Source organism: Polypterus senegalus, chromosome 5 (genome assembly GCF_016835505.1).
Source record: "Polypterus senegalus isolate Bchr_013 chromosome 5, ASM1683550v1, whole genome shotgun sequence".
In the NCBI taxonomy this organism is placed as follows: domain Eukaryota; kingdom Metazoa; phylum Chordata; class Cladistia; order Polypteriformes; family Polypteridae; genus Polypterus; species Polypterus senegalus.
In genome coordinates this window covers 50,584,425-50,601,324 of record NC_053158.1, presented here as the reverse complement: position 1 = coordinate 50,601,324, position 16,900 = coordinate 50,584,425, and the positions used below count along the sequence as shown (strand labels likewise).

Here is a 16,900-nt window from a genome sequence, read left to right as displayed (position 1 = left end):
TTTGTTAAACCTTGCGCCATGATGCCACCACAATGACCCCTGACTACAGTTTATTTGAAAACAAGTCCACATGTTGATGAAGCAAAAACGAGGGCTACCACCTTAACTCTGAGACTGATTTCATTTTACTGTTTTATTATGAGCATATACTGTAACTAGTCTTTAAATTTATATTCTCACAACCTCCAAAATATTGCTGATCCACTTTTGAATTCTGTATTTCTAATGTGTTTTATAGTAACAAAGTCCTATGAAATGAGATACAATGTACTGTCTATAAGCCAATGACTGGGCACACAGATTATATTTCCGGTAATTAGTCTTGGAGGCTGAAGCAGAAGTCTGTCCCAGTTTCCGTAGAACTGGGCTTCAGCAGTATTTTCAAGGGAGACTGCCTTTCATTGTAAAATAAAGTCTGGAAAAACACTTCAGGATCACTTGGTGCCAGCAAAACTTTTTAGGAGAGACTCAGGACCCAGAAAATGTTGGCGTGAGAAGTTTAACAAGCTTAAAAGCAGATGAGTTAGAATAATATCTAATGAAGAAAAATTCAGAAATGTCTAATGCTGGAAGTAAAAAAGATTGGTGGTTTTGAAGTCCAGAATGAACTCATCTACAGTATACAAACTAAAGCATCAAACTTAAAACTATTAATATAAATGGCCAATCTGGGAAGTTACATGATTTAATCTGGTTATCCGCTTCAGACTGTGTCAGGTGGGGCTATGATACCCCCTTTTCACACATAACAATTATAAAGGAGGTCATTATGTTCAAGATTTTTACACAAATGTGGCTTTCAGCTAATTTTGAAAATTTACACACTGGTTTTCAGTGTGCCACAACATCCATCCATCCATCCATCCATTATCCAACCCGCTATATCCTAACTACAGGGTCACGGGGGTCTGCTTGAGCCAATCCCAGCCAACACAGGGCGCAAGGCAGGAAACAAACCCCGGGCAGGGCGCCAGCCCACTGCAATGTGCCACAACACTTAAGTGTTGCCACTTAAGAACTGCCACAGAACTGTGGCAGAGAAGTAATGAGACTGATTTTTTATTTACCAAAGTTTTTATTTTTTTCAAACATCAATGTTATCCCCTTCAAAGTAGTTCCCTTGGGCAGCTACACACCGATGTAGACGTTGTTCCCACTGTTGGTAGCAGCGCTGGAAGTCTTCAACCGGTATGGTCTTCAGCATGTCCGTTACACTCTTTTGGATGTTTTCTAAAGTCCCGAAATGACGTCCTTTGAGAACATTTTTCAGTTTAGGAAAAAGGAAAAAGTCACACGGACTGAGGTCAGGTGAATAAGGGGGCTGGGGAACCACAGGAATGCCTTTTGAGGTCAAAAATTCTGTTATGGAGAGGGCAGTGTGACATGGGGCGTTGTCATGATGGAGCATCCATTTGTCTGCAATGTCTGGTCTCACGTGAATGACCCTTTTTCTGAGCCTTTCAAGGACGTCTTTATAAAAAACTTGGTTGACAGTTTGTCCTGGAGGAACAAATTCTTTGTGGATGATTCCCCTTTTGTCAAAAAAACAAAGCATTGATTTGATCTTCGATTTGCTCATTTGACCTTTCTTTGGTCGAGGAGAGTTTGCAGTGTGCCACTCCTGACTTTGCCTCTTGGTCTCAGGATCGTATTCAAAAATCCATGATTCATCACCTGTGATCACACAACCAAAGAAATATTGCTCATTAGCGATTCTGTCAAGAAGATCAAGACACTTGTTTTTTCAATTGTCCTTCTGCTCAATTGTGAGGTTTTTCGGCACCATTTTGGCACAGACCTTTCACATGTGCAAATGTTCAGTCAAAAGTTGATGAACGGTAAATCTGTTCAAATTTAATTGTTCACTCAACATTCTTAATGTTAAACGACGGTCTGATCTCACAAGAGTGTTCACACGTTCAATGTTTTCATTGGTTTTCGAAGTTGAAGGCCTCCCTGAACGGTGTTCATCTTCAACGTGTTTTCTGCCTTCCAAAAATGATTTGTGCCAGCGAAAACCAGCGAAAAACTTGAGCTCGGGATAAAGAATGTTCACCATAGGCCTGTTTTAACTTTTCAAACGTCACACTTGCCGATTCTCCAAGCTTAACACAAAATTTAATGGCACAACGTTGCTCCAAATTCCGCTGTTACATTTTGCGTGATGCACAACCAAAAACACAACTTCGCTAATAGCAGTCACAAAAATCACGTAGTTAACGGAAGGAGTTGAAACTCGCACTGAGCTATGGGAGGGTACTGATACACGTGCTCTATCAAGGATAACAGCGCAGCATTGCCAGATCACTTGCAGTGTTGCCAGTCTCATTACTTTTCTGCCACACCTCGTACTCTTCAAAAGCCATCTATCCACTTTCTATACCTGCTTTATCCTGAGGAGGGGCTGGGGGAAGCTGGCGCCAATATAAGCAAGCATAGAGGGCAATTCAAGAACAATCCCAGGATAGGACACCAGTTCTTTGCAGGGTGATCACATACATACACGCACACACACAAACACACACACATACAATCCACCAAACCAGCATGTTTTTCGACCTTTGGAGGAAACCTGAGCATCTGGAGGAAGCCCATGTAGAAACTAGGAGAACATGCAAATTCCACACATGAAGGACCCAGGATGTCAACCATGGCCTCCTTTACTGTGAGGCAGAAGTGCTACCACTGCACTACCTTAGACTTACTATATATGTGAGTAATACTTGCTAAACAGAAACTGAAAAGATGTATTTGGCTAAGCCTTGCATTTGTCTCAAACCCTACTGTTTGTCCTTTTCTCTGTAACTCTGTCACCTTGTGAATCAACTCCTGCACATCAGAGAAGCACAGTTAGTAAAACTGACCAGTGCTTACATAAACTAGATGGAGGCAATTGTTGATATGTACAAAGAAGTAACGTTATAAGTAAAAGGTATTAATAAAGTAAACCTATGGCTTTGCTTTAGCTACATGCTCATGCCAAGATTATATTTGTTATAAAATTGATTTAAAAAAAGATTGTCAGCATTGAATGGATGCAATTACCTATAAATAAGTATGGATCACATACTGAGTCTCAAAGACAATAAGAATAATTTTAAAATGTCATTATTTAATGGCTTACTTAAGCTGCATCCAAATGTGATGCTCTCTTAATATTTAACTAGACCATAAAATGCATGGTAAGAAGCCATGCATTTTGAATCCAGTTTGTCAATGACATATATCACACAGTTCCTCACTGGGTATGGTCAATGAACACAGTACCAAATGAACTAAAAGATAATCATGAATTTAAAGCTTAACATATCAGGGAATTCAAGAAATGAATTGATTTTTTTTTTTGTAAAAGAATGTATATAGATTAGTATTGCAGTGATTGTCAATGAGCCTTATCAGTTTACACACACATATTCATTGTCACACACGTGCGACTAGGAGTGAGCTGAATGGACCAAGTGGAGGTGATTACCCGCTGAGCCAGGGGGTGGCGGGGTGCTCTAAACCTGTTTCTGTTAATTTTGCGAATCACATACGGCAAAACCTGCCCGATTCAACGTCACTTCCGGTCCCGGCTCCCAGACTGACATCAGTTCCAGCTGCCAGACTGATATCACTTCTGGTTCCGGCTCCCAGACTGAAGTCACTTCCCGGTTACGGACTATAAATCCACCATATTGCCTAACTGAGTCAGTTTTTTTTGGGAACTCAAACCAGCAACATCAATTGTACTCTCAAAGATCCTTTTGCAGCTAGGAACAATATACGGATGACTGCCCCAAATCTTCTTTTAGTGTGTTGAGACTCATCATTTTACATCATATACTGGTATATTATAAATCTTTGTAGTCATTGTGGTAAAAATGAGGTTCACATAACAGTTGGCACACAAACAATATAAAGATACCCTCATCCAAAATAATCATAAAGTAAGAGACATCTTCCCTGAAAAAAGATGAAGCTGAACCATCTCTCATCTTCGCAGGCCCTATGTGTCATAATTTAACTCCTCTGAGAAAAGCAGGTAATGACAACAAAGACAACAGCTCAAAGTGCTACATTGATCATACTGGGACCTATCGAAGCATGATATTGAACTTAACAAATGCTTTTGGGTTTTTTTTAAACAATAAAATACCTTCCTTTTTTGGTGTCTCTTGAAAGTATGTGCCATACCGCTTACATAAACAGATCAACTAATATCATGTGCACTTCTACCATGTGAGAAAGATCAAGTATTTGGAGTGTGGAACTAAATCGTACCACACCCTGGGCCATAATATTTATAGTGTAAAAGAAACAGAAATAAAAAATGTAACCATAAGAAGGAAAGAACGCAACATTCAGCACAACTAAAATAACCCGTTTAACTTTAATAGCTTGATGGTGCTGATTCAGAGCGAGAAAGAGTGAGAAATAGTTTGTGAAAGATGCAGTAACAGTGCATCGTTCTCAGTTTTTCAGAGGCTATCAAATATACACCTGACAGAAAAACATTTATTTCATTAAAGTAGGAAATTCTAAAAATTCAATGAAATATGCTCAAGCAACCTTTATAATTAAAGTACAACGCTGCCAGCTATAGGTAAATGACAGAGTAAAGGAAACACTGAAAAGGTCTTAATTAGGCATCAGGACACTACAATCCATAAAAAAACCATCTTAATGGTTCTGTAGTACATACTTAGATGGTACTGAGGTGGCCATAGTATATGATTTGCATTACTGCCATACTTTGCATACCATTTTTCGATTATTCACCCTCTTTGAATGCATACTCAGCGTGGGATTACTTAGAATTGTATTTATTGGTATTTACCTGTCTGCACTCAAAAGAAATCTTTTCATTTGAAACTATACAAAGAAAACTTATTCCACACCATGACAGCACCAGCAGATCATGCAGGGATGTAACCATGCACCAAGGTTTGGTGCGCCTCACACATGTACAAGCTTAAGTATGATTTGTGTGACTTTTTCCACTGCTCAATAAACTATGCCTTGTAATATTTGCTCTAATTTGACAGCAAATCTACATTTTAGGCATGTTATGAGGTTTATGAACCTCAGCCTCTACTTGATGTTCTCAGCATACTATTTTTGATTAAATGTCCTGCCCTTTCTTTAGAAGGACATTTGCAGTCAAATGATTCAGAACTTCTTGTCTGTTTTACCTTGCATTTTTAATCAACTCACAGACTTCACTATCAAGGCTTTGTGCTTTCAACTATAGCTGCCCTTAAATTATGGTTTGACTCTCTATAGCTTCTATGCCAGCATCACCTTAGCTACTGCTTTTTATGAATCATTAGCAAGTGAATCAATCCTCATCACTGAAAATCCTGGCAATACGCCACAGCCATAAGCCTCATCTTATAGATACACTCTTCACAATGAGAAAATGAGTCCACTTGGCATTTTTTTTAAAATACCTGAAGAATGATGGGATGTTACTGACTTAACCATAACAATGAAAAAGCCTATTTTACTCTACAGCCCTTTGATATAATTTGTACTCCTCATTTAATCAAGCATTACCTTTACTTTATAAGCTACCTGAATGTTATCACCTTTTAATAGTGGATTAGTTGATTTCATCTTCAGGTGAGTGAACAATTTTTGTATTGCTTATTTTGATTAAATATATGTTTCATTATATCATCTTGATATTAGCTATTAGTTCTTTCAAAAAATGCTGAAAACTGTTTTCATTTAAAATAACCCATATTATGATTATTTACAGTATTTCATTCTCTTGCAATATTTCCTATTGATTTCCAGTCATTTATAATAAAAACCATAGAACTTTTTAAAATCTTCTATCCTTACATAATCATAAAATCACATTTTATTTTGACCAAGCAAATTATGCTTCTCTGAATATAAAAAGAAGGCAAGTTAGGTGGTGACAGGCATTAAAAGATGCAGATGAATGAAAAGGCAAAGCATTTATTGTCCATTGTTTGGCCTAAAATATGCCACAGAACTCTTTCAGGCCATTCAAATATGACATTCCATTTCCCTGTTTACGGATATGACTCACAAACTTGACCTTTTATCCGTCTCCTGAGCTTTTAAATAATGACTCCGCAAAACACATACAGTAGCAGTCTTACATTCTGCTAATAACTGCCTTAGACACTGGCTTCTTTTCTTTACTCTCAGTTCTTCCTCTTGCCCTAGTGGGATAATTTCCCTATCCTTACTGGTCACCTGGGTGGTCACACACTTCATTCATGAACTTGGGTACAACTGAGGTTAGCAATATTTGACAAAGATCTCAAGTTTTAAAAATGATTACTGGCAGGTTACTTTTTATATGTCCACAGTTAACTAATTAATTATATCTATGAAATGATTAATTATATTTGGTTATGTTGCTATGTAGACAAGCACACGCAAAGTGAACAGAAACAAAAACTAAGATTATTAATTGTTTCATCTTAAATCAGATTTTCATTATTATTAATAATAATAATACATTTTATTTAAGACACTTAAACACTGTTGTTGCTCCAGTTATCTGTATATTGAACCATACCTTCCAAAGAAGCACTTAGGGAAGGTGGTGAGCTTTCTCTTCCTGTCTTTGATTAGGTTCCCATGTTTGCACATTAAATTGTAGAGCTTCTCGCCTTTCTCTGAAACCATCACCCAAGTGTCCTGTTCCATCCCAAGCCTCAAGCCTGTTGGATAACACAGAAATCACAAATCAGAGTTACAATCACATATTTCATTTGCTGATTATGAATAAGGTTCTACATGTATCAATACAGATACAGAATATCTTAAAGTCCTGTTTCTTTACTACAAATTATTACTATTACTTGTTATTTCTCTAATTCTGTTATCAAAAGAGACTTACAACACCTGAGGGACATAATTGGTTACATTTCTTTTGTTTTTCCATTTGGAACACAGGTGAACTACCAGAAGTGGGATCTGAACCCATAACCTTAGAGTTTGAAGTGCAAAGTCTAAACTGCTATGCCACATTGATTGCCTAATGAGCATAAATATTAGCATAAAAAATATAATTCAGTCATTGCACAGAAAAGGACACATACATGGTGTTACAAGGATATTTTACAGAAGGTTGAAAGAGGGAGTATTCATGAGTTATGCTTACAGTTTTAAATCATGACAGAGCTAGGGAGACAGACCACTGGAAAAAAACTCCCAGCAGTCATGGGTACCTAAATTTTGATAAACAGTGTCAGAGTAAGTTTATAAAGGTAGATCTTATAAAAATGTAAAGGTGCAGTGTGAAATATATTAATTGCAGGGCTACAAATAAAGGTATATTTTTTATGCAATATGTTTACAGTAAATATTTGCATATTATGCTGTAGTTGTCTCTTTCTCAGAACACATTTCATAAATAGTCAAAGTAGTATTGTTCTGGGCATTACTAGGATTACTTAAAAAGCAATGGTAATGGCAAATTGATATTCTATGCTAAAATATAATACCTATAATAATTTAGCATTGTCAGAACAGCTCAGTGATATACAAATGTACATATTAAACAGTAACAGTAAAAAGCAAATAATACTTTAAACCATGTGTTGATTAATAATAACCAAAAAATTTTATAATTAAACCTTGACTAGCTAAGAATTCATGACTCTCCTTTCAGCCTGGAGGTAACCCTACATGGGGCATTGTGATAAGACAGCCCCCGGGGACAGACAGACAGACGCTAAATGTCCAAAAACACACACTCTTTATTTATACAAATGTCCTGCACCCAACACAGTGCTCCAGTCCACCCAAACTCGGTCCCTTCTTTCCTTCAGTCTCTGTATTCCTTCCGCCTTTACTCCTCTCCTCCCAAGCTTCGTCTCCCTCCTCCCGAGTGGAGAAAGGCAGCCTCTTTTATAAGTCCCCGGATGTGGTCCAGGTGCTCCTTGACGATCTTCCAGCGGCACTTCCTGGTGTGGTGGAAGTGCGGCATGAGCAATAGGAAGCACTTCTGGTGTCCCTGGAATTCCTTCCGACAGCACTTCCGAGTGTGGCAAAAGTGCAGACGTCCAGGGCTCCACAATCCTGCAGGGGCCCTCCTGCGGTGACCACGAGCCCCAGCAGAGTTGAGCTTCTATGCTCCTTTCCCGTGGCCCCCATAAAAACCAGGGCAGCTGCCCTCTCCTGGCACAGGTGAGGTATCATCCCACTCCATGTCCTTCCAGGCGTCCGCCACAGGCATACACGTTTGAGATATAATTTCAGACTCTCTGCTGAATCAGGAAATGTGGGGTAAACCAGAGCACCTAAAAGAAAGCTTCCTCCGACATGGATTAAAATGTTTAAACTCCACTCAGGAATTCGCTGGGGCAGAATAAAAATCTAATCACTTTATAAATGTTTGTGATGCACCATCTGTTGAAATAACAAATGCAATGCATTACAGCAGAGCTAGTAAAGGAAAAAAACTATAAACTTAATGCTAGCTTAGCAAAATTACATTTATTTGAAAGGAAGGAGATTATTTTATTAAACAGTCACTAATGCTTATTTCTCCCATGCTCTTTCCATATAAGGTCAGTAAATAACAGATTCCTGGAAAGCCTAATCTCATTTGTAAAGTATGGCATATTTAATAGTGCTATTTCCAATAAGAGTTTCATTTTTTTTTTCTTTTTAATGGGTTGTGGAGCTAACAAAAATGGGGTCAATTAAACACATAATTAACTATCGTAATAGATTGAGATGTCAGCATAGCCTGAACATACATTATTGTAAAAGTGAAACTGAGCTTCCAGACTGTCCTCAGCAATTATGTACTGTGCTATAACCTCTTGTGCAGACAGCACAGAAGCACAGACTACAGGATTTGTCACTAGGTTAATTGTCGAACCAATGCCTTCTGAGTGTACCTTCATTATAATCATCCGTAAAACACAGTATGGAATGTTACTAAATATTAAATGAAATTTAGATTATTAATTAGAGCCCCTATTCAGGGTTGGTTCTAGCCCTGTCTACAGTGCTACCAGGAATGGTACTGACTCTCCATGACCAAAACTAGATGGATTACAAATTCAAATTTTACCTTTTTTGACATTTATCACAAGAGTATTTATTATCAATAAAGTAAAAAAAACAATATTTTAGAATTACTCCTGGTGTATTGCCAATTTAACAAGACAAGGGAAGTCAAACCATTAACTAGTGACTGTTCAGAGTCTCAAAATGAGCTAACATAAAATGAATAGTAACATAAACTTAAAATCATACTGTTAAAACTAAAACCAATCATATGGTTTGACAAATGACACAACTGATTGGCTTTCAAAATATACTTAATAAATAATACTGGGATCTGCTTTTTTCCATATAAAGCTTTTCTCTTACTGCTGCAACAATTGCAGGGACAAAGACAATCACACTTCTTTGGGTGCCTGCAGTAATTTAGTTCTGCTGTCCCTAGATCAGACCATAAGGCTTTTCTGTTATCCTTTCTAATTGTGTAGTTTTCACCCTCTCACTCCCTCTCACTTACTTCTTATGATTAAAGTTCTGGGCAGGTGACACGAGAACAAGCTAATAGTAGTTTTTTTTTTATTATTATTTTTATAATTTTTTCTTTCACAAAACCCTTTACTGTGTTGCTAGAAGTTCAGCTAAACAGTTTGTCTTGAGCATCAATAATGCTTCTTTATCAGTGCTACTTGTGTAAAGCACACAGAGGTCAGATAGCATCAGACTATTATGATATGGAAACTAGGAAGGCATAGTAGTTTGGGAAAATGCAGGCAAAGTGAGAGCCTCCCACCTATGCACTGCTCTCCCTTCACTCCACTCTCATGTTTTGGTTACTCTGCACGTCCTATGCATTTTGATCTACCAGCCAATGTCTATAAAATGGCCAAGATGACCAAAGATTAAAGCAAAAACACAAGGCTAGTGCTTAGTGATTGTCCCAGTATGAGTGAGTTAGAGTGTGTGTTTTCCCTGTAATGAACTTGCACTATACCCAGGGCTGGTTGCTGCCTTGTGCCCAATGTTGCTGTGCTAGCCTCCTACCCTCTCTGAGCTTGGGTTAGAATTAGCTGGGTTAGAAAACAGAGAATGGATTGTGTGTATAAACTATGTGTAAATATATTAGCAGTTCATTCGTTTTTTTCACAGTATTTAATATGGGAGGTGAGTTTTTGAATATATTCTTGTCTGTAACTTCAGAAGAGTCCATAAATTGTCACTCATTTAGCTCTGACAACACTGCCATATCCTTACTGTAGACAGTAATCTCTTTAGCTTTTGTTTGCTCACTTGAAATATAACAGAAGTGTAAGAGGAATAGTCAGACTTCAAGCACTGTGGTAAATCCTGTTTAATGGTGGTATAAAAATTATATAACATTAGACTGTACTTGTAGGAGAAAAACAGACCGAAAGAACTTTGGAAGACTTTTTCCAATTACAGCGCTGCTCCACCAATGTTTTCACATTTACTGATGACACTACAAAGGTTTTTAAAATGCTACTTCAGTGTTAGCTTGACAAAACACAAACACAGAAATTCCCTTGGCCATAAAAAAAATAAATTAACTGTGATAAATTCAAAGTTAGGTGAGGAGAATTTGGAGGCAACTTCTAAATCTGTGCACTCGACATTGCTAATCATAAAGTACACAATTCCTCTTATACTTTTGAATCAACTTCAGTACACTCTGTGTGATGAACTGAATACCCAGTGTTGTCCCAGTGTTTGGTCTGCTTGATTCCAGTCAAGCCTATGTGAAAAGAAGACACCACTTTTCTCTGTTATGTTTTCTTAGCTATCTACTGATTGCTGGAGTTCAGGCAATCGGTGTCATTAAGCAAGCCATCCGAGTCTCACAATTAGGTCCCCCATCTTCTCAGTCTTCCTGAATTGACAGCATCTATGCTTCATACTTGTGTGGAAAACTAAGCCTTGTGTTCTCCATCATTAACCTCGCACTCTGGGTCTTAAATATAACAGAATTTAGCAAACCTAACCTGAAATTATCTTTTGGTCATGCAAAACTAAAAATAAAATCAAAATAAGCAAGAATGAAAGAGAAATATAAAAGCTGTCATCATGGGTCAGCGGTGTCTCTTATTACACTTTATTATTATCATGGACAGCAGGTGAGGTTTACAGTTGGTGGCTATTAAAAACTAAAAATAAATGGTAATGAGCACATTTGTTTTAGGCTTCATTAAAGCTATGATATGAATAGAAAATGACTATGGTATGTCAGTGAAATCTTTGTTCTTTTGCTTTTTTCTCTCCAAAATCATCATTTCCATCCATCCACCCATTATCCAACCCGCCATAACCTAAATACAGGGTCTTCATCTCATTCGATTAATTTCTGCTACACTTCTAGAAGTTTGAACATCTGCTTGTTCATCCAAATCCATTCCAACTAGGTGTAAACAGCAATGCACTGCTGCCCAAATGTCACTCACAAATTCTCTCTGATGTTAATCTGTGTTCTTCTTTGTTCTTCTCAATAAAAGCAGCTCACAGGAGACGACTGATCAGTGTTGTGTTCCAGTTTTTAAAGTGGATTATCAATCATCTGACGCTGCTAGCACCCGTTTACCATGTCTTCATAAGCATGTTCAGTGTTAACCTGAGGAATTTCCTCCTTCATAAGAAATTCAGTATTCACATGTTATTGAAAGGACCAGATTCTTGCACAGATTAGATTGGAGAGCATGCACTGGTACAGTGCGTTGCTGTACCTACTACACGATGAAACAACACAGGATCCCGGTTGGCAACCCCCATGCCGACACACGGCCTAGTCCCACCTTCCGGAAATGACCCTCTATCTGCCACAGCCAGGTTTTACGTGGGCGACCCCTTGGCCTGGTCCAGTCACTCAGTTCCCCAACAATGAGGATTTTACGAGCTGGATCACCCTCGGGGAAATGCACCACATGGTCGTAGTGCCGTAACTGACGCTCCCTCACAATGCAGGTAATGTGCTTCATTCGGGACTTCATGAGCAACTGCTCATTCCACACAAAGTCAAACCAACGGTACCCAAGGATTTTCCGGAGAGACACAGTACCAAAGGAGTCCAGTCTTCGTCTCAGGTCACTGGATAGCGTCCGTGTCTCACAACCATATGGCAAGACAGGAAACACCAGGACTCTACTTGGACCTTCATTCTTTTGCATAGATATCGGGAACCCCATACACCCCTTTCCAGCGACCTCATGACCCCCCATGCTCTCCCAATCCGTCTACTGACTTCATAGGAAGAGTCACCAGAGACATGAATTTCACTGCTAAGGTAAGTAATCCTCTTGACAAGATCGACACTTTCTCCGCAAACAGACACACTGCTGATGGCTGTTCCCAAGAGGTCATTAAAGGCCTGGGTCTTGGTTTTTATCCAGGACACTCGCAAGCCCAGACACTAAGACTCCTCACTTAGTCTCTCGGGGACCCCGATCAGAGTCTCCATTGCCGCCACGAAGATCACAGCATCGTCAGCAAAGTCAAGATCCGTGAATCTTTCTTCACCAACAGATGCCCCAAAGCTGCTGGACCCCACAATCTTGCCCAATACAAAGTCCATAACAAAACACATAACTGACATTGGTAGTGTAATTTTTTGTCCAGGTGTGAGATGACAAATTGAACTACTAGTAATGATATCACACACTTCAGTATTACCAGGTATTCATAGGAAATTCTGATATTCTTATTTTTTGGTACAACACTAGCAGCAAAAATGCAAAGACTAACAAAATAAAAACTCCAGTGTTCTTACTATAAGTAACCTTAAAGAAACCTTGAAAATCTGCACATGGAGTCCATTACATTCATCTTTTTAAACTATGCCCTTATTACAGACACATTTTCTTTTCCTGCTACAGATTAAATTTCTTATGCTAGTGTGCTACAAATACAAGTATTAAGAGGGGGACTGAGGTGGAAAAAGATTTATTTTGCATTATTTTCCTAAAAAGCATAGATTGCCATGCCGCTTCCTTTTATGTTTTAAACACATTTAATTTCCCTTAAATTTTGAAAGCAAGTCCACCTGCTCCTTCCAACCAACAACACTGTAGCTTCATGATACAAATTGTCACTTTTCTTACAGTTGATTACAGAATGCTAAACAGCAATGCACAGTGGTTGTCTTTTTTTAACTATTACAGTGCAGCTTTTAACCTTGTCTGCTGGAAGTCAGCTGCTTCCTACCAGGCTTGTTTACCCCAGAGACTGTCTTATGTAATACATCCTAAAGTATTTCAAATCTATGAGTCCGCAGTATACAAAGGCTTTATTGTGACAGGCAACTGCCACATGTGGGCATGGCTGAGACCCAAAAGACTCATTAGCATATTTTACAGGTCCTTAATGACAAATTTAAAATCAGGATTTCAAGAAAGGAAGTATGGAGTCATGAAAGGCTTTGCATTTTTTGTGACCTCCTGAAGAAGCTCGACAAGCAAACAGAGAGAGAGAGACACAGACAGAAGCAGAGACTAGGACCTGCAATTACTACAACTTTATAAATGGTGGCACACTTACTTTTTCTCCTTTCTCGCTCTTTTAAAATAGCTTCCAACCACTCTTGCTTTTCTTCGGGAGTTTTCGCCATGCAGACGAACCACTTGTTTTTTGCAGTGTTGTGAATCTTCCAGCCGTTGCTTACAATGTTTCCACTGCTATGGTAGTCAGCTAAAATAGAATAAAAATTTTTAAAAGTCTCAAATAGCTGAAAAGGTTTTAATTAAATATATTGTGTCAGAAACACAAAAATGCTTTATGAATGCACAACACACACATATTTAAGAAGGGGCTAATGAGTTGGCATTTTGGCTTTGATGGTTATTCAATTAAGTTTTCTAGGGAAACAGAAAGTGCACCAGCAAGAGTATTTTTAGTTTCTTTGACCGTTTAATGTGGTATCCTGGGAGGCTTTCTCCATGTTTGGAGATTATGTTTTACTATTTGTCAAAACAAAGTGGTTTGTAAATAAATAAGCTAAGCGAAACACAGTGCAATACCAACTGTGCCAAACAAAAATAAGAGGCCACATGAAAAAGAAACTGCAATGACATCTTCAAGGAGGCCACATTAGAAAAATCAGTACCCCACAACAAAACATACAAACAACTGAAATAATTACAGGGCACCAGTGAATCTGAAAATTATGCAGAAGACGTTACTTAAGTAAAAAAAAAAAAAAAACAGAAAAAAGAAAAAGAACAACTTCACAACTATCTGGAGAAATGCAAAAACATGACATATCACATGTGGGAGGTCACTCTATTAGACTTTTGACATCATATTCAAAACTAAAACTATGCAAGTCAAGTACTTTTCTGGTATTAAATACATTGTGAAATATTTTTAACAAAATGCTGGCAATATAATTAGTGATCAATCATGAGGGTAGTGTTAAACAGACCACATATTTGAGAAATAATGACAAGAATCAATTTTGAAAACTCTGAAATGTCACTGTCCAAAGCAAGGGAGCAAAACAAAGTATAAATAGGACTGTTATAAACCATTAACCAAAGGATGAGCTGTCACTAGAAACTCCATCCATCCATCCATTTTCCAACCCGCTGAATCCGAACACAGGGTCACGGGGGTCTGCCGGAGCCAATCCTAGCCAACATAGGGCACAAGGCAGGAACCAATCCTGGGCAGGGTTCCCCACAAACCAAGCACACACTAGGGCCAATTTAGAATCGCCAATCCACCTAACCTGCATGTCTTTGGTCTGTGGGAGGAAACCCACGCAGACACGGGGAGAACATGCAAACTCCACGCAGGGAGGACCCGGGAAGCGAACCCGGGTCTCCTAACTGCGAGGCAGCAGCGCTATCACTGCGCCACCGTGCCGCCCCCAGAAACTAGGTGCTAAAACTGTAAGCCATGCCAAGAAATTGAATGCTAACTAGAAACCCTTGAATTAAACATTATGAACTCAAAACTGAGACAGTTTAATATTTAAATCTGTAATCTCGGACATGATCACTGCATGGTGCATAGTGCCTCTTGGGAGGCAGCCTATACACACAGTGCTAAACATCCAAAGAAGCTACAAAATACCAATGTATTGCCTTCAAAATTAAATTAGAAAAATATTTACATTTATCCTAAACTAAATTATTAATATAAAACACATACACAGAAACAATTCTTGGGATTTGAACTCTCATAAAAAATGTCTAACAAACTGTATCAATTCGTAACTGAAACTAACTGTGGGACTTCTTCACACAAAGGGTCATGGAAATCTCAAACTCTAAAGTCCTGTAGTTGAAGAATAAACCTTGACAACTTGCCATGCCAGCAGGAATTACTGAGGTGAAGTGGTTAAGGCTTTGGACTTCAAACCCTGAGGCTGTGGGTTCAAATCCCACTACTGATGCTGTGCTAGCATGAGCAAGTCATTTGAACACCTGGGCTCCAATTGTATCATAATTGTATTACAACTGTAACCCATTGTATCATAAATGTTGTAAGTCACCTTGGATAAAGGCATCAGCCAAATGTGTATGAACTTTAAAAAAATATCTGGATAAAATATTGTGCCAATTTGCAATAGCTGTTGTCTAACCTAATGAACTTGATGGACTGAAGGATCTCGTTTTGTTTTTGAAACCCTTTATATACTCATGTCCAGTTAAAAACCTGTGTTCAACAAAGATGGCTAACATCATTTACTTTCACCAATGAATGCTGCTATCATCATCAGAAAAATAAAAGTTTATTCATTTTCAGAAAGATATCTATTCTGAAAAACGATTCATAAAGTCAGAATCTCAGTACAATTTTGCCAAAATTGATGATTTTTGTTATAATTGTAAATTATATTTTACAAAACTGAAGACCTGAATTAGCATCACATACGAATGGCATTGCAGGCAAAGAAAAAGATGACACACAAATGACTTAATGGGAAATTAATGACAATCGAACTAAAGCCTTCTTAACAGAAACACCACTGAAAATTCCAAAACACATAACAGTTAAATACTAAAATACTTCATGCTAAATCATATTTGACTATAAGGATGCTAATGGGGATTTCGTATCTACTATCTTAACACAAGATAATTATTAATGTGTATACTGTTCTAGCAGGAAAAAAACACTTAGAAAACACATATATAAATAACTTTTTTGAAAACAAATGGGAGATGTGACAAAAATTCAGCACATGTCCTTGAGAATAATATACATTGTCATAATATTTCTAGTTTATATTTGCTAAGATTAGTATTGTTGAAAGATTTGACAAACACAGTTTACCTACCAGAATTAAAGAACAATCTGAAGGGCAACAGAAATGGGGCTATGCATTTGCGGTTTTTGATTGTAAATTATAAGTTTTACGGTTCATTTCGACAACTGGCTCACTGCTTGAAAACCCAAGGAGCTCAGTTAATTTGCAGGGTTATGACTGCAGGTGTGTATAAACAGTTACTGTGGGTTTTGGGAATCACATTTCATAAAAACATCAGAAACTTGACAGAATACTGATCTTATGTCTGAAAAGTATCTTTGCTGCTAAGCAATCCCAGTACTTTTTAAATGTCGCTTCTTTGCATTGTGTTTAACATTTTAAAGCGACTTCAGTAGTTATTCATCTTTTACAAAACACAAATATAACATAAGCTCCCCAAGAGAACTCTTGGCTACCTGATATTCAACAAAGTGTTTTAAGAAAATGGACTAGATAGGAAGGTAGTGCCCTTTGAAAATGTAAAGCAGAATTGTCAGAAGCAATTCACTCATCCATTTTCTTGGCTTGCCTTTTTCATTAGAGTTTCCCAAAGCTATCTGTCACTTTTCTGTTTGTGGTTACAGAATTTAATAGTACTCACAGGTTTTAATTATATTTTGCAGTCTTATTTTCCCTGTAAAGCACCTTGTGATAGTGTAT

The 16,900-nt window shown here is 37.9% G+C and overlaps 1 protein-coding gene across 2 annotated transcripts in view; it reads right to left on the bottom strand.

Annotated features, from left to right (window-relative positions):
* Positions 1–16,900, bottom strand: part of prex2 (phosphatidylinositol-3,4,5-trisphosphate-dependent Rac exchange factor 2) — a 512,388-nt gene that overhangs the window by 274,501 nt on the left and 220,987 nt on the right. For both annotated transcript variants that reach the window (XM_039754613.1, XM_039754614.1), the window contains exons 9-10: positions 13,525–13,674; positions 6,542–6,686 (exon numbers count right to left, since the gene is read on the bottom strand). In XM_039754613.1, coding sequence (XP_039610547.1) covers positions 6,542–6,686; positions 13,525–13,674 — 295 coding nt within the window. The remainder of the gene's footprint in view (positions 1–6,541; positions 6,687–13,524; positions 13,675–16,900) is intronic.